The following is a 17,968-nucleotide window of genomic DNA, read 5'->3' as shown; positions in this document are numbered from 1 at the left end:
TTTAATAGTCATGGGTGACTGGAATTCGGTAGTAGGAAAAGGGGGAGAAGGAAACATAGTAGGTGAATATGGACTGGGGCAAAGAATGATGGAGGAAGGCGCCTGGTAGAATTTTGCACAGAGCACAACTTGATCATAGGTAACACTTGGTTCAAGAATCATAAAAGAAGGCTGTATACATGGATGAAGCCTGGAGATACTAAAAGGTATCAGATAGATTATATAATGGTAAGACAGAGATTTAGGAACCAGGTTTTAAATTGTAAGACATTTCCAGGGGCAGATGTGGACTCTGACCACAATCTATTGGTTATGACCTGTAGATTAAAACTGAAGAAACTGCAAAAAGGTGGGAATTTAAGGAGATGGGACATGGATAAACTAAAAGAATCAGAGGTTGTACAGAGTTACAGGGAGAGCATAAGGCAGCAATTGGCAGGAATGGGGGAAATAAATAGAGTAGAAGAAGAATGGGTCGCTTTGAGGGATGAAGTAGTGAAGGCAGCAGAGGATCAAGTAGGTAGAAAGACAAGGGCTAGTAGAAATCCTTGGGTAACAGAAGAAATATTAAATTTAATTGATGAAGGGAGAAAATATAAAAATGCAGTAAATGAAGTAGGCAAAAAGGAATACAAACATCTCAGAAATGAGATCGACAGGAAGTGCAAAATGGCTAAGCAGGGATGGCTAGAGGAGAAATGTAAGGATGTAGAGGCTTATCTCACTAGGGGTAAGATAGATACTGCCTACAGGAAAATTAAAGAGACCTTTGGGGAAAAGATAACCACTTGTATGAACATCAAGAGCTCAGATGGAAATCCAGTTCTAAGCAAAGAAGGGAAAGCAGAAAGCTGGAAGGAGTATATAGAGGATCTATACAAGGGCGGTGTACTTGAGGACAATATTATGGAAATGGAAGAGGATGTAGATGAAGACGAAATGGAAGATACGATACTGCGTGTAGAGTTTGACAGAGCACTAAAAGACCTGAGTTGAAACAAGGCCCCGGATTAGACAACATTCCATTAGAACTACTTATGGCCTTGGGAGAGCCAGTCCTGACAAAACTCTACCATCTGGTGAGCAAGATGTATGCGACAGGCGAAATACCCTCAGACTTCAAGAAGAATATAATAATTCGAATCCCAAAGAAAGCAGGTGTTGACAGATGTGAAAATTACCCAACTATCAGTTTAATAAGTCACAGCTGCAAAATACTAAGGCAAATTCTTTACAGACAAATGGAAAAACTAGTAGAAGCCGACCTCGGGGACAATCAGTTTGGATTCCGTAGAAATGTTGGAACACGTGAGTGACCCTACGACTTATCTTAGAAGCTAGATTAAGGAAGGGCAAACCTACGTTTCTAGCATTTGTAGACTTAGAGAAAGCTTTTGACAATGTTGACTGGAATACTCTCTTTCGAATCCTGAAGGTGTCAGGGGTAAAATACAGGGAGTGAAAGGCTATTTACAATTTGTACAGAAACCAGATGGCAGCTATAAGAGTTGAGGGAGATGAAAGAGAAGCAGTGGTTGGGAAGGGAGTGAGACAGGGTTGTAGTCTCTCCCCGATGTTATTCAATCTGTGTATTGAGCAAGCAGTAAAGGAAACAAAAGAAAAATTTGGAGTAGGTATTAAAATCCACGGAGAAGAAATAAAAACTTTGAGGTTCGCCGATGACAATGTAATTCTGTCAGAGACAGCAAAGGACTTGGAAGAGCAGTTGAACGGAATGGATAGTGTCTTGAAAGGAGGATACAGGATGAACATCAACAAAAGCAAAACAAGGATAATGGAATGTAGTCGAATAAAGTCGGGTGATGCTGAGGAAATTAGATTAGGAAATGAGACACTTAAAGTAGTAAAGGAGTTTTGCTATTTGGGGAGCAGAATAACTGATGATGGTCAAAGTAGAGAGGATATAAAATGTAGACTGGCAATGGCAAGGAAAGCGTTTCTGAAGAAGAGAAATTTGTTAACATTGAGTCTAGATTTAAGTGTCAGGAAGTCATTTCTGAAAGTAATTGTATGGAGTGTAGCCATGTATGGAAGTGAAACATGGACGATAAATAGTTTGGAGAAGAAGAGAATAGAAGCTTTCGAAATGTGGTGCTACAGAAGAATGCTGAAGATTAGATGGGTAGCTCACATAACTAATGTGGAAGTATTGAATAGGATTGTGGAGGCAGTGTGGAGGGTAAAAATCGTAGAGGGAGACCAAGAGATAACTGCACTAAGCAGATTCAGAAGGATGTGGGTTGCAGTGGGTTCTGGGAGATGAAGAAGCTTGCGCAGGATAGAGTAGCATGGAGAGCTGCATCAAACCAGTCTCTGGACTGAAGACCACAACAACAACAATCACTGAACTATGTTCTTGTAGTTTAGTGAATAATTGCTGTAGATGTGCTAGATGCTCTACTCCAGTAGACAACAAAACACGCATGACATCAATGTAGACATAACAAAACTCTAGTTATTTCATCCAAGACAGGTTGGGAAGTCTGGGCAGCATTGTACAGTCCAACAAATGGAATTCACACAAATTTATGGAGTCTGAATGGAGTGCAAACAAAAGGATTGGTATATCTTCTAGTGCAATTGGCATATGACAAAAAGAAGCTCAGATGTGGTCAGATGTGGAGGAAACAGTCTTACCATGAATTTGCATAGTAAAGCTTTCAATGTGTGACACAAGGGAACCATCAGGTACTGTTCTTGTATTAAGCTGATGACAGTCACCACAGGGGCGCCACACATTATTCTTCTTATGGGCTTTCTGGAGTGAAGAGGCTAAGTTACTTTTTTTTTCTGGATGCAGATGATGAGACTGTGCGTGGACTGGCAGTCCTCACATGATGACAATGCGATGTACTGCTGAGAGTCTTACTGGTGCTGGAGTAAGCAATGGAAAGGTTATGTCAAGAAACTTATGTAGCAGGTCAGTGTACGGCGAATCACCTGCAATCCCTTTGCTTCCAGCATGGCTGGCGTGATGTAGGTGTTCTTGAATAGACGACTGTGATGTAGAACCTAGCAAACATTGATTGTGTAGATCTGGGAGCAGATTGTATAAAAAATAAAAATAAAATAATAATAATAATAATAATAAGTCTGCTCCATCAGGTGCAACCTTCAGCAAGAATGAATCTTCACATAAATTCACATTAAAGATTAAACTTTAGATGTAAATAATTAATGGAAAATCTCATATAAAGATGTGAAACAATTACTAACAAAGAGATAGAGGGGCTGGCCAGTACTTACCTCAGCTCAGTACAGCCGATAGAGACACAAAAAACAACCGAAAATTTAAGCTCCTAGCTTTCGGAATAAATGTTCCTTCATCAGGGAGGAGAGAGGGGAAAGAAAGGGAAGAAGGGAAAGTGGATTTAGTTACTCACAACCCAGGTTATGAAGCAACAGGGAAAGGAAAACAGGGAAGGTAGCAAGGATGGAGGCATGGTTGTCAGAGGGAAGCCAAAGATATTCTACTGCAGGTACTGTGCCAGCTTCAAGCCAAAGAGGATGCATACAGAAGTAAAGAGGTGTATAGTATAAAGATGTAGGATGGAAAGATGCATGAATGGCTAAAGAGGAAAGGGAAAGAGGAGAAGACTGAAAAGTAAATGGGAGTGAGGTTGTTTAACGTAGGTTTAGTCCAGGGGGATGGCGGGATGAAAGGATGTGCTGGAGTGCAAGTTCCCATCTCCGCAGTTCAGAGGGACTGGTGTTGGGTGGGAGAAGCCAAATGGCACGTACAGTGTAGCAGGTTCCTAGGTCCCTAGAATTATGCTGGAGGGCATGCTCCGCTACTGGGTATTGGACATCTCCTAGGCGGACAGTTCGTCTGTGTCCGTTCATGCGCTCAGCCAGTTTAGTTGTTGTCATACCGATGTAAAAGGCTGTGCAGTGCAGGCATGTCAGCTGATAAATGACATGTGTAGTCTCACACGTGGCCCTTCCTTGAATTGTGTATGTTTTCCTAGCAGCGGGGCTGGAGTAGGTGGTTGTGGGGGGATGCATGGGGCAGGTTTTGCAGCGGGGTCGGTTACAGGGGTAGGAACCGCTGGGTAGAGAAGGTAGTCTGGGAATATTGCAGGGTTTAACAAGGATGTTACGGAGGTTAGGGGGACGACGAAAGGCAACTCTGGGTGGTGTGGGGAGAATTTTGTCAAGGGATGATCTCATTTCAGGGGTTGACTTGAGAAAGTCATATCCCTGGCGGAGTAATTTATTGATGTATTCGAGGCCAGGATAATATTGGGTGACAAGGGGGATGCTTCTGTGTGGTCTGAGGCTAGGAATATTGTTGTTGGACGGGGAGGAATGTATTGCTCGGGAGATCTGTTTGTGGACAAGGTCTGCAGGATAGTTGCGGGAGAGGAAAGCACTGGTCAGGTTATTGGTGTAATTGTTGAGGGATTCGTCACTGGAGCAGATACGTTTGCCACGAATACCTAGGCTGTAGGGAAGGGAGCGTTTGATGTGGAATGGATGGCAGCTATCAAAGTGAAGGTACTGTTGTTTGTTGGTGGGTTTGATATGGACAGAGGTGTGGATGTGAGCTTCAACAAGATGAAGGTCAACATCCAGGAAGGTGGCTTTGGTTTTGGAGAAGGACCAGGTGAAATTCAGATTCGAAAAGGAGTTGAGGTTATGGAGAAAATTAAGGAGTGTTTCTTCACCATGAGTCCAGACCACAAAGATGTCATCTATAAACCTATACCAGGCCAGGGGAAGCAGCTGTTGGGTCTTCAGGAAAGCCTCCTCCATGCGGCCCATGAAGAGGTTGGCATAGGATGGAGCCATCCTGGTTCCCATGGCAGTTCCCCTGATTTGTTTGTAGGTCTGGCCTTCAAAAGTGAAGTAATTATGGGTGAGGATGAAGTTGGTAAGTGTGATAAGGAACGAGGTTTTTGGAAGATCTTCGGGTGGGCATTGGGAGAGGTAGTGCTCAAGGGCAGAGAGACCATGGGTGTGTGGGATGTTTGTGTAAAGGGATGTAGCATCTATGGTGACAAGAAAGGTTTCAGGTGGGAGAGGAGTGGGAATGGATTTGAGGCGTTCTAGGAAGTGGTTTGTGTCCTTGATGTAGGATGGGAGCCTGCAGGTGATAGGTTGGAGGTGTTGGTCTACCAGAGCTGAGATACGTTCTGTTGGGGCTTTGAAGCCTGCTACAATGGGACGGCCAGGATGGTTCTCTTTGTGGATTTTGGGTAATAGGTAGAAGGTAGGGGTATGTGGCTCAGGTGGAGTGAGTAAGTCTATGGAAGCCATTGTGAGGCCTTGTGAGGGACCTTGGATTTTTAGGATTTTCTGCAGCTCAGTCTGAATGGAGGGAATGGGATCCAGGGTAACAGCTTTGTAGGTTGAGGTGTCGGAGAGTTGACGCAGTCCTTCTGCCACATACTCCACACGGTCAAGTACCACAGTTGTGGAGCCTTTATCCGCCGGAAGGATTACAATAGAGCGGTCTGTTTTCAGCTGTTTAATGGCACGGGATTCAGCTGGGGTGATGTTGGGGGTTGTCGGAATGTTCTTCAAGAAGGACTGGGAGGCAACACTGGATGTGAGGAATTCCTGAAACGTCTGCAAGGGATGGTTTTGGGGGAGGGGAGGAGGATCCCTTTGAGAAGGCGGTCGGAACTGTTCTAAACAAGGTTCAACACTGGGTCTAGTATTTGGGGGCTGTGTTTGGGTGGTGAAGTGATATTTCCAGTTGAGGTTCCGGGTGAAAGAGAGGAGATCTTTAACCAGGGCAGTGTGGTTGAATTTAGGTGTGGGGCTAAAGGTTAAGCCTTTTGATAGAACAGATGTCTCTTGAGGAGAGAGGGATCTGGATGAGAGGTTTAGAACTGAATTGGAGTTGGTGATATGTGGCATTTGACTGTGGTTATAGTTGAGATTTGGTCTGTGTGGGGTATGTGCTGGGATGGGGAGATTGAGTAGGGTGGCTAGGCTAGGTTTGTTGGCTATGAGGGGGGTTTGTTGACGGTTCTGTTGTGGTTGGTGTTTGTGAGGGATAGGGAGAGGGACCCCACTTCTTAGGTGTTGCACTAGCACTGTGGATAGTTTTTTCAGGTGGTGTGTGGCATGGGACTCAAGTTTGCGGCTGGCTTCTAGGATGATGTTCCTGAGTGTGTTCTCCAAGCAAGGGTTTGAGAGGTGGAGGACTTTGAAGAGAGATAGGAGCTGTTGGGAGTGGTGGTTACATGAAGTAGTGTAGAGGTTCAGGACAAGTTGGGTAAGGGCTAAGGATTGAAGGTTCTGGAAGTCCAGGAGAGATTGGTGGAAGGAGGAATTGCACCCAGAGATGGGAACTTTTAAGGTAAGTCCTTTAGGGGTAATTCCAAAGGTTAAGCAGGAACGGAGGAAAAGCATGTGGGATTGCAGTTTGGCTACGGTAAATGCATGTTTCCGGAATGAATGTAAATAATGTGGTATAGGATTAGGGTACATAGTGGGTAACTGGTGGGTAGGGAAATTAAATAACTAAAGTTAGAATAGTAATCATAAGAAGGAATAAAACACGGAAGGAAGGGCGAGAAAGAAAGAAATTGTGTTGGTAACGTTAAATACCAAAGAAAGACCACCGAATAAGAAAAATACGGAAAAAGTTGACCAGACCAAGCAGGTATGTCCAGATCAGGGGAAAAAGAACACACGCTGCTCAAACACAGAGATAGCGAGTAGCGAAAAAAAGATCGCGCGTGACGCAAAAAAGATCGCGCGTGACGCAAAAAAGATCGCGCGTGACGCAAAAAAGATCGCGCGTGACGCAAAAAGGTTCGCGGGTGGCGCAGAAATGTTCCAAAAAATGTTTCCTGTGGCAGAGAAAGATAGGCAATGGCACGAAAATATCACCAGCAACACGAAATCGACGGAATTGGATGATACTGATAGGTGTGGAAGAGATTGTTGGCAGTGATTGTTGGCTGGAAAACAGCGAATAACGAACGTTAAAACTATGGAATGTTAAATAATGGAATGTTAAATAAATAAATCAATAAATAGAAAAAGAGAAGTGGACTATAAACCGAACAAGACAATAGGAGGCAAATGAAACTAGCACAGTTGGTGACGAAAATAAAACACTGAAGAAGAGAAAGTGTTTAGATGACAGATGTAAGTAATAGCTAACAAAAGGGACAAAACAATGAAGAATGTGGACCATATAGGTGATCTAAATAATTAATGGAAAATCTCATATAAAGATGTGAAACAATTACTAACAAAGAGATAGAGGGGCTGGCCAGTACTTACCTCAGCTCAGTACAGCCGATAGAGACACAAAAAACAACCGAAAATTTAAGCTCCTAGCTTTCGGAATAAATGTTCCTTCATCAGGGAGGAGAGAGGGGAAAGAAAGGGAAGAAGGGAAAGTGGATTTAGTTATTCACAACCCAGGTTATGAAGCAACAGGGAAAGGAAAACAGGGAAGGTAGCAAGGATGGAGGCATGGTTGTCAGAGGGAAGCCAAAGATATTCTACTGCAGGTACTGTGCCAGCTTCAAGCCAAAGAGGATGCATACAGAAGTAAAGAGGTGTATAGTATAAAGATGTAGGATGGAAAGATGCATGAATGGCTAAAGAGGAAAGGGAAAGAGGAGAAGACTGAAAAGTAAATGGGAGTGAGGTTGTTTAACGTAGGTTTAGTCCAGGGGGATGGCGGGATGAAAGGATGTGCTGGAGTGCAAGTTCCCATCTCCGCAGTTCAGAGGGACTGGTGTTGGGTGGGAGAAGCCAAATGGCACGTACAGTGTAGCAGGTTCCTAGGTCCCTAGAATTATGCTGGAGGGCATGCTCCGCTACTGGGTATTGGACATCTCCTAGGCGGACAGTTCGTCTGTGTCCGTTCATGCGCTCAGCCAGTTTAGTTGTTGTCATACCGATGTAAAAGGCTGTGCAGTGCAGGCATGTCAGCTGATAAATGACATGTGTAGTCTCACACGTGGCCCTTCCTTGAATTGTGTATGTTTTCCTAGCAGCGGGGCTGGAGTAGGTGGTTGTGGGGGGATGCATGGGGCAGGTTTTGCAGCGGGGTCGGTTACAGGGGTAGGAACCGCTGGGTAGAGAAGGTAGTCTGGGAATATTGCAGGGTTTAACAAGGATGTTACGGAGGTTAGGGGGACGACGAAAGGCAACTCTGGGTGGTGTGGGGAGAATTTTGTCAAGGGATGATCTCATTTCAGGGGTTGACTTGAGAAAGTCATATCCCTGGCGGAGTAATTTATTGATGTATTCGAGGCCAGGATAATATTGGGTGACAAGGGGGATGCTTCTGTGTGGTCTGAGGCTAGGAATATTGTTGTTGGACGGGGAGGAATGTATTGCTCGGGAGATCTGTTTGTGGACAAGGTCTGCAGGATAGTTGCGGGAGAGGAAAGCACTGGTCAGGTTATTGGTGTAATTGTTGAGGGATTCGTCACTGGAGCAGATACGTTTGCCACGAATACCTAGGCTGTAGGGAAGGGAGCGTTTGATGTGGAATGGATGGCAGCTATCAAAGTGAAGGTACTGTTGTTTGTTGGTGGGTTTGATATGGACAGAGGTGTGGATGTGAGCTTCAACAAGATGAAGGTCAACATCCAGGAAGGTGGCTTTGGTTTTGGAGAAGGACCAGGTGAAATTCAGATTCGAAAAGGAGTTGAGGTTATGGAGAAAATTAAGGAGTGTTTCTTCACCATGAGTCCAGACCACAAAGATGTCATCTATAAACCTATACCAGGCCAGGGGAAGCAGCTGTTGGGTCTTCAGGAAAGCCTCCTCCATGCGGCCCATGAAGAGGTTGGCATAGGATGGAGCCATCCTGGTTCCCATGGCAGTTCCCCTGATTTGTTTGTAGGTCTGGCCTTCAAAAGTGAAGTAATTATGGGTGAGGATGAAGTTGGTAAGTGTGATAAGGAACGAGGTTTTTGGAAGATCTTCGGGTGGGCGTTGGGAGAGGTAGAGCTCAAGGGCAGAGAGACCATGGGTGTGTGGGATGTTTGTGTAAAGGGATGTAGCATCTATGGTGACAAGAAAGGTTTCAGGTGGGAGAGGAGTGGGAATGGATTTGAGGCGTTCTAGGAAGTGGTTTGTGTCCTTGATGTAGGATGGGAGCCTGCAGGTGATAGGTTGGAGGTGTTGGTCTACCAGAGCTGAGATACGTTCTGTTGGGGCTTTGAAGCCTGCTACAATGGGACGGCCAGGATGGTTCTCTTTGTGGATTTTGGGTAATAGGTAGAAGGTAGGGGTACGTGGCTCAGGTGGAGTGAGTAAGTCTATGGAAGCCATTGTGAGGCCTTGTGAGGGACCTTGGATTTTTAGGATTTTCTGCAGCTCAGTCTGAATGGAGGGAATGGGATCCAGGGTAACAGCTTTGTAGGTTGAGGTGTCGGAGAGTTGACGCAGTCCTTCTGCCACATACTCCACACGGTCAAGTACCACAGTTGTGGAGCCTTTATCCGCCGGAAGGATTACAATAGAGCGGTCTGTTTTCAGCTGTTTAATGGCACGGGATTCAGCTGGGGTGATGTTGGGGGTTGTCGGAATGTTCTTCAAGAAGGACTGGGAGGCAACACTGGATGTGAGGAATTCCTGAAACGTCTGCAAGGGATGGTTTTGGGGGAGGGGAGGAGGATCCCTTTGAGAAGGCGGTCGGAACTGTTCTAAACAAGGTTCAACACTGGGTCTAGTATTTGGGGGCTGTGTTTGGGTGGTGAAGTGATATTTCCAGTTGAGGTTCCGGGTGAAAGAGAGGAGATCTTTAACCAGGGCAGTGTGGTTGAATTTATGTGTGGGGCTAAAGGTTAAGCCTTTTGATAGAACAGATGTCTCTTGAGGAGAGAGGGATCTGGATGAGAGGTTTAGAACTGAATTGGAGTTGGTGATATGTGGCATTTGACTGTGGTTATAGTTGAGATTTGGTCTGTGTGGGGTATGTGCTGGGATGGGGAGATTGAGTAGGGTGGCTAGGCTAGGTTTGTTGGCTATGAGGGGGGTTTGTTGACGGTTCTGTTGTGGTTGGTGTTTGTGAGGGATAGGGAGAGGGACCCCACTTCTTAGGTGTTGCACTAGCACTGTGGATAGTTTTTTCAGGTGGTGTGTGGCATGGGACTCAAGTTTGCGGCTGGCTTCTAGGATGATGTTCCTGAGTGTGTTCTCCAAGCAAGGGTTTGAGAGGTGGAGGACTTTGAAGAGAGATAGGAGCTGTTGGGAGTGGTGGTTACATGAAGTAGTGTAGAGGTTCAGGACAAGTTGGGTAAGGGCTAAGGATTGAAGGTTCTGGAAGTCCAGGAGAGATTGGTGGAAGGAGGAATTGCACCCAGAGATGGGAACTTTTAAGGTAAGTCCTTTAGGGGTAATTCCAAAGGTTAAGCAGGAACGGAGGAAAAGCATGTGGGATTGCAGTTTGGCTACGGTAAATGCATGTTTCCGGAATGAATGTAAATAATGTGGTATAGGATTAGGGTACATAGTGGGTAACTGGTGGGTAGGGAAATTAAATAACTAAAGTTAGAATAGTAATCATAAGAAGGAATAAAACACGGAAGGAAGGGTGAGAAAGAAAGAAATTGTGTTGGTAACGTTAAATACCAAAGAAAGACCACCGAATAAGAAAAATACGGAAAAAGTTGACCAGACCAAGCAGGTATGTCCAGATCAGGGGAAAAAGAACACACGCTGCTCAAAAACAGAGATAGCGAGTAGCGAAAAAAAGATCGCGCGTGACGCAAAAAAGATCGCGCGTGACGCAAAAAAGATCGCGCGTGACGCAAAAAAGATCGCGCGTGACGCAAAAAGGTTCGCGGGTGGCGCAGAAATGTTCCAAAAAATGTTTCCTGTGGCAGAGAAAGATAGGCAATGGCACGAAAATATCACCAGCAACACGAAATCGACGGAATTGGATGATACTGATAGGTGTGGAAGAGATTGTTGGCAGTGATTGTTGGCTGGAAAACAGCGAATAACGAACGTTAAAACTATGGAATGTTAAATAATGGAATGTTAAATAAATAAATCAATAAATAGAAAAAGAGAAGTGGACTATAAACCGAACAAGACAATAGGAGGCAAATGAAACTAGCACAGTTGGTGACGAAAATAAAACACTGAAGAAGAGAAAGTGTTTAGATGACAGATGTAAGTGATAGCTAACAAAAGGGACAAAACAATGAAGAATGTGGACCATATAGGTGATCTAAATAATTAATGGAAAATCTCATATAAAGATGTGAAACAATTACTAACAAAGAGATAGAGGGGCTGGCCAGTACTTACCTCAGCTCAGTACAGCCGATAGAGACACAAAAAACAACCGAAAATTTAAGCTCCTAGCTTTCGGAATAAATGTTCCTTCATCAGGGAGGAGAGAGGGGAAAGAAAGGGAAGAAGGGAAAGTGGATTTAGTTACTCACAACCCAGGTTATGAAGCAACAGGGAAAGGAAAACAGGGAAGGTAGCAAGGATGGAGGCATGGTTGTCAGAGGGAAGCCAAAGATATTCTACTGCAGGTACTGTGCCAGCTTCAAGCCAAAGAGGATGCATACAGAAGTAAAGAGGTGTATAGTATAAAGATGTAGGATGGAAAGATGCATGAATGGCTAAAGAGGAAAGGGAAAGAGGAGAAGACTGAAAAGTAAATGGGAGTGAGGTTGTTTAACGTAGGTTTAGTCCAGGGGGATGGCGGGATGAAAGGATGTGCTGGAGTGCAAGTTCCCATCTCCGCAGTTCAGAGGGACTGGTGTTGGGTGGGAGAAGCCAAATGGCACGTACAGTGTAGCAGGTTCCTAGGTCCCTAGAATTATGCTGGAGGGCATGCTCCGCTACTGGGTATTGGACATCTCCTAGGCGGACAGTTCGTCTGTGTCCGTTCATGCGCTCAGCCAGTTTAGTTGTTGTCATACCGATGTAAAAGGCTGTGCAGTGCAGGCATGTCAGCTGATAAATGACATGTGTAGTCTCACACGTGGCCCTTCCTTGAATTGTGTATGTTTTCCTAGCAGCGGGGCTGGAGTAGGTGGTTGTGGGGGGATGTGGGATGTGGGATAGATGCTACATCCCTTTACACAAACATCCCACACACCCATGGTCTCTCTGCCCTTGAGCACTACCTCTCCCAACGCCCACCCGAAGATCTTCCAAAAACCTCGTTCCTTATCACACTTACCAACTTCATCCTCACCCATAATTACTTCACTTTTGAAGGCCAGACCTACAAACAAATCAGGGGAACTGCCATGGGAACCAGGATGGCTCCATCCTATGCCAACCTCTTCATGGGCCGCATGGAGGAGGCTTTCCTGAAGACCCAACAGCTGCTTCCCCTGGCCTGGTATAGGTTTATAGATGACATCTTTGTGGTCTGGACTCATGGTGAAGAAACACTCCTTAAATTTTCGGTTGTTTTTTGTGTCTCTATCGGCTGTACTAAACTTTAGATGTAAGTTGATTTAGTTGTAAGTCTTGATGGAAGATCCATTTACAGTATACATGTAACTATCATCAGTTTTCTACTGTGGGAACAAGAAGAAGAGTAAACTGAGAGATCACTTTCAATGAGAAATTGTAGTTAGGGAGTATTGTTATGAACAGTCAATGGCTGTTTGGTATGAAATCAGTTGCTGTTGCTACTGATTTCAGCTGGTCTTTCCCTTGTCACAAGGTGATCAACACTGCTAAACTTCAAATCCAAACTTTTTGTGATACCAGTAGGTCTTCTCCCTGGTAAGTGAATGCCTGTTTCTGCTGGAAGAGTGTAACTGTCACGAGGTACGCTTGGAACAACATGCTTATACAGGTCAGCGACCTGTGCTTGCAGTGCTTCCAGAGAAGTCTCTGTTCTGACAGAGATGGTTACAGTGCCGGTGGATGGATACGTCTCAACTATTCAGTCAGCAGTTTGAGCGAGAGCATCAATGTCACGAGAACAAAATGTATTTTCTGTGCATTTGTAGGTACGTGTGAAGTCATACATTCAGCAGAGTATCTCTATTAACAGTGCTGCCCGCTACCTATGAAGATTTGAAGCAACTAAAGTGGTGTTTGGTCACCGAGTTGCTTAGTGTAGAGAACCATTTCATGTCACTTAATTTCTGGCTGCAACAAGCAAGTTACAAGCGCATGCTTGATAGAGGCATATTTTTAAATGCCTGGTGGTAAATCTAAGGTGTCTTGTACTTCTGTAGCCATTTGCTAGAGCAGCACAGCCACCACATAACTGCACTTTGTTTCATCTTAACTAATGTGGACCAAGACAAATTAGCTCTGAAGTTGGGCAAGCCACAGCATTAGATTATCTGACCAGAAAAGCAAGGATTCCATTACAATCAGACTGAGGATCACAATTCTCATTGATAAGCCAGTGCTTGCATGGTTTTGTATGTTTGACATTGCTGGCATTGATTAACCAAAGCAGTTGTTCACAAGTGATTCTGCATGGCATGGTTAACACGAAAACTTCAATAAGGTGTGTTTTATTATTCTGGAGAGGAATTCAATTTTTCTGGCTTGCAAAACAATCATTCTGGTACATGAAACTCGAGTTCACCAAATGTCATGTGTAAATGCAATTTAGCTAAGCTTATATATAACAGTTAATTACAATGAGTAACCTGAAGACTGCTAGGAGGGTTATATCCATCCTCTGTTTTTAGTTCAGAGGCAGTACAAACAATCAGAGTGTTTACATTCCATCATGAAATATGTAGAAACAGATCACTGTCCACAAAATAATGGTGGTCACAGGAAATACTGCTACATAGACTGGACAAATTTCACATCCTTCTTCAGTAATTGCCCTGAAAATGAGGTATAAGACTTGACATGATTCCTAGTTGTAGGGTAAAGCAATACAGAACAGTCTTCTCCTGGAATTGGAGCTTTTATTTGGAAGTACATTACATAATATTTATTATTGAACTTACTGCAAATTGGGTTATCTAAACATGTAGCACAAACCATTCAAATAAGCTAATTTATCAAGGCTTGTTGATCTCTAAGGCATAGTATTAACATCAAATCACAACAATATACATTTTTACTGAGGAGGAACTTTGTACTACAGCACATGGTTATTGCTATGAATTTTGTAAAGTTCAGCATCAGGGGTGCAGTACGCAATACTGAAATACATCCTGACAAAACAAAAACACCCAATATTTTAGAAGAGGGACAAAAATTCAATAAACATCTTACCTCATAAATACCAAACCGCGTTGTTGAGTAAGTGAGTTGCCTAAGAAGGGAAGCTGAAAGCCCATTGTACAAAGCAAACAGTCCTTGTTTCCGGACAATTGTCACTGCCATGCGAGCCATCGAAAGTTTTCCTTCCTGTTGTGTTTGCAAGTGCACCTATAAAAAAGCACCAATAAGTATATTTCAGTGAACTGTTTGTAATTATGACTTGAATAAAAACATAAAAGACTTAGACAACAAAACCAGGCAACTCTACCTTAATGAAATAGTGCTGATATTTCTGACTTTAAGCTCAAAAGTTCTTGTTTCCTCCCTTGCCTCATACTTATACTACAAAATTAATCTGCAGTAGCATGTTAATGAACTGTTTCGCCACAATTTCATAGTAAAAAGTCATATTTAACAATAAAAAATAAATAGAAACTGTCAATTCTTAACAGGAATTTATTAATGTCATGAAATAGCTTTCAGCTTACGAGGACATTTTATAATGACATCTGATGTTGATAGCATTTAATCCAATACCACTTTCCAGTATAAATAGATAACATTAATAGCTTTTGACAGATTTTCATTCTTAAAAACAATGTCAATATACTTTTTCTTTCTTTCTTTTTCCTTATCATTGGTCAAATTTTAAAACTGAAGGAGGAAGTGATTTTTTAAGCTAAACAACTCGTAAGTAAGTTCTTTAATATTTTCCGTGACAGGTCTCTCAAATCATATTGCTGATTGCTGTCACGCACTACCCGTTACAATTATTTTTTTATCAAATGCCCACAAAGTAGAAAAAAGTGTCAGTTCCATTAGTGAAAAAAGGCTTAAAATCACATGCATCTGGAGTCACAGTATCGTGATACTAACTTCTGGTCTTGGGTGGTTAATAAAGTCATGTGTGATAAGGAAATATGTAATGTGTTAGTTCCCAAGTCCTGCAGTGAAATAGATTTTCTTTATAAGGCATACCGTCCCTAAGGTTTATTGTTCTTGGTTCCAGCATATCAAAGTAAACTAAGTGGTGAAATTTTTCATACACATTATCTGCTTGTGAATTTACCTTTAGAAGGTCCAGTGGATGTGTACAGCATGCTGCACCTGCAGAAGCTAGGCCTCCAAAATACCATCGTGCAAGTCGCTTCTCAGACATCCTGGATAGAAGGAAAACTTATAAAGCAACCTTTTAATTTACATATCAGAAAAATAATTTTCATCCAGAGATGAAGTACAAGCTACAATTTAGTGGAAGAAACTGGCCGTATCCTCCTCAAAGGAATGATCCCAGCATTTACCTTAAGCACTGTAAGGAAACCACGGAAAACCTAAATCAGGCTGGCTGAATATGGTTGTGGAAAACTGTCCTCCAGAACGTGAGTCCAGTGTAGTTACTTGCTAAGACTTAAGGATAAACACATGGTTCTAAGCTGAGTAATCAATGAGATTATTATAGCGAATGTCAAACATAAGCTATCAAAAAATCCAAAAACAGTTTGCTACACAAAAAAAAAAGAAGAAGAAGAAATATGTGGCCTCATTGAATTATGTTCCTAACATCCATTTACAATGAACACTCTGGTTCTCTGAGACAATGCTGTATCACGGATCTGCTATGTATTGGGTATCACTAGCTCAGTTTTGTGCAGTAGTATTCTGTTGTTGAATATGTAATTGAACTGACAGTCATTCTGATGGCTGAAATACAGATATTATTTCAGACTTCTTTTAATGGATATTGTATTCCATCTCTAAGTATATGTCAGACAATTGCAGTATGTTGCTGGTAGCTTTGGCTGGGAAAAAAAATATATATATATATATATATCCATCCACAACACAAGCAGACATATTTAAAGGCAAAGAGTTTGGGCAGAGATATCAGTTGAGGCGGAAGTGCAGAGGCAAAGATGTCGAGTGACAAGGGCAGCAACTTGAAATCAGCGGAGGTCGAGGCCTGGTGGGTAACGAGAAGAGAGGATATATTGAAGGGCAAGTTCCCATCTCCGGAGTTCTGATAGGTTGGTGTCAGTGGGAAGTATCCAGATAACTCGCACGGTGTAACAATGTGCCAAGATAAGCTGGCCATGCACCAAGGCACGTTTAGCCACAGGGTGATCCTCATTACCAACAAACACTGTGTGCCTGTGTCCGTTCATGCGAATGGTCAGTTTGTTGCTGGTCATTTCCACATAGAAGGCTTCACAGTGTAGGCAGGTCAGTTGGTAAATAACGTGGGTGCTTTCACACGTGGCTCTGCCTTTGATCGTGTACACCTTCCAGGTTACAGGACGAGTAGGTGGTGGTGGGAGGGTGCATGGGACAGATTTTATACTGGGGGCAGTTACAAGGGTACGAGCCAGAGGGTAGGGAAAATGGTTTGGGTATTTAATAGGAATGAACCAAAAGGTTACGAAGGTTAGGTGGACAACGGAAAGACACTCTTGGTGGAGTGGGGAGGATTTCATGAGGGATGGATCTCATTTCAGGGCAGGATTTGAGGAAGTCGTATCTCTGCTGTAGAGCCACATTCAGAGTCTGATCCAGTTCCGGAAAGTATCCCATCACAAGTGGGGCACTTTCGGGGTTCTTCTGTGGAATGTTCTGGGTTTGAGGGGATGAGGAAGTGGCTCTGGTTATTTGCTTCTGTACCAGGTTGGGAGGGTAGTTGTGGGATGCAAAAGCTGTCTTCAGGTTGTTGGTGTAATGGTTCAGGGATTCAGGACTGGAGCAGATTTGTTTGCCACGAAGACTTAGGCTGTAGGGAAGGGACCGTTTGATATGGAATGGGTGGCAGCAGTCAGAATGGAGGTACTGTTGCTTGTTGGTGGGTTTGATGTGGACGGATGTGTGAAGCTGGCCATTGGGCAGATGGAGGTCAACGTCGAGGAAAGTGGCATGGGATTTGGAGTAGGACCAGGTGAATCTGATGGAACCAAAGGAGAGGAAATTCTGGAGTTCTTCTTCAGTGTGAGTCGAAATCACGAAGACTTCATCAATAAATCTGTACCAAACTTTGGGTTGGCAGGCCTGGGTAACCAAGAAGGCTTCCTCTAAGCGACCCATAAATAGGTTGGCGTACAAGGGGGCCATCCTGGTACCCATGGCTGTTCCCTTTAATTGTTGGTATGTCTGGCCTTCAAAAGTGAAGAAGTTGTGAGTTAGGATAAAGCTGGCTAAGGTAATGAGGAAAGAGGTTTTTGGTAGGGTAGCAGGTGATCGGCATGAAAGGTAGTGCTCCACTGCAGCGAGGCCCTGGATGTGTGGGATATTTGTGTATAGGAAAGTGGCATCAATGGTTACAAGGATGGTTTCCGGAGTAACAGGTTGGGTAAGGATTCCAGGCATTCGAGAAAGTGGTTGGTGTCTTTGATGAAGGATGGGAGACTGCATGTAATGGGTTGAAGGTGTTGATCTACGTAGGCAGAGATATATTCTGTGGGGGCTTGGTAACCAGCTACAATGGGGCGGCTGGGATGTTTGGGTTTGTGAATTTTAGGAAGTAGGCACAAGGTAGGGGTGCGGGGTGTCGGTGTGGTCAGGAGGTTGATGGAGTCAGGTGAAAGGTTTTGTAGGGGGGCCTAAGGTTCTGAGGATTCCTTGAAGCTCCGCCTGAACATCAGGAATGAGATTACCTTGGCAAACTTTGTATGTAGTGTTGTCTGAAAGCTGACACAGTCCCTCAGCCACATACTCCCGACAACCAAGTACCATGGTTGTAGAACCCTTGTCAGCCGGAAGAATGACGATGGATCAGTCAGCTTTCAGATCACAGATAGCCTGGGCTTCAGCTGTG

At 43.7% G+C, this 17,968-nt stretch overlaps 1 protein-coding gene across 5 annotated transcripts in view; it reads right to left on the bottom strand.

The window, feature by feature from the left end:
* Positions 1-17,968, bottom strand: part of LOC126324443 (mitochondrial dicarboxylate carrier-like) — a 95,717-nt gene that overhangs the window by 61,300 nt on the left and 16,449 nt on the right. For all 5 annotated transcript variants that reach the window (XM_049994962.1, XM_049994961.1, XM_049994975.1 and 2 more), the window contains exons 2-3: positions 15,239-15,329; positions 14,182-14,337 (exon numbers count right to left, since the gene is read on the bottom strand). In XM_049994962.1, coding sequence (XP_049850919.1) covers positions 14,182-14,337; positions 15,239-15,328 — 246 coding nt within the window. In that variant the 5' untranslated portion in view covers position 15,329. The remainder of the gene's footprint in view (positions 1-14,181; positions 14,338-15,238; positions 15,330-17,968) is intronic.

The sequence above is a fragment of the Schistocerca gregaria genome, chromosome 2 (genome assembly GCF_023897955.1).
Source record: "Schistocerca gregaria isolate iqSchGreg1 chromosome 2, iqSchGreg1.2, whole genome shotgun sequence".
NCBI lineage: Eukaryota > Metazoa > Arthropoda > Insecta > Orthoptera > Acrididae > Schistocerca > Schistocerca gregaria.
This window is presented reverse-complemented; position numbering and strand designations above follow the sequence as displayed.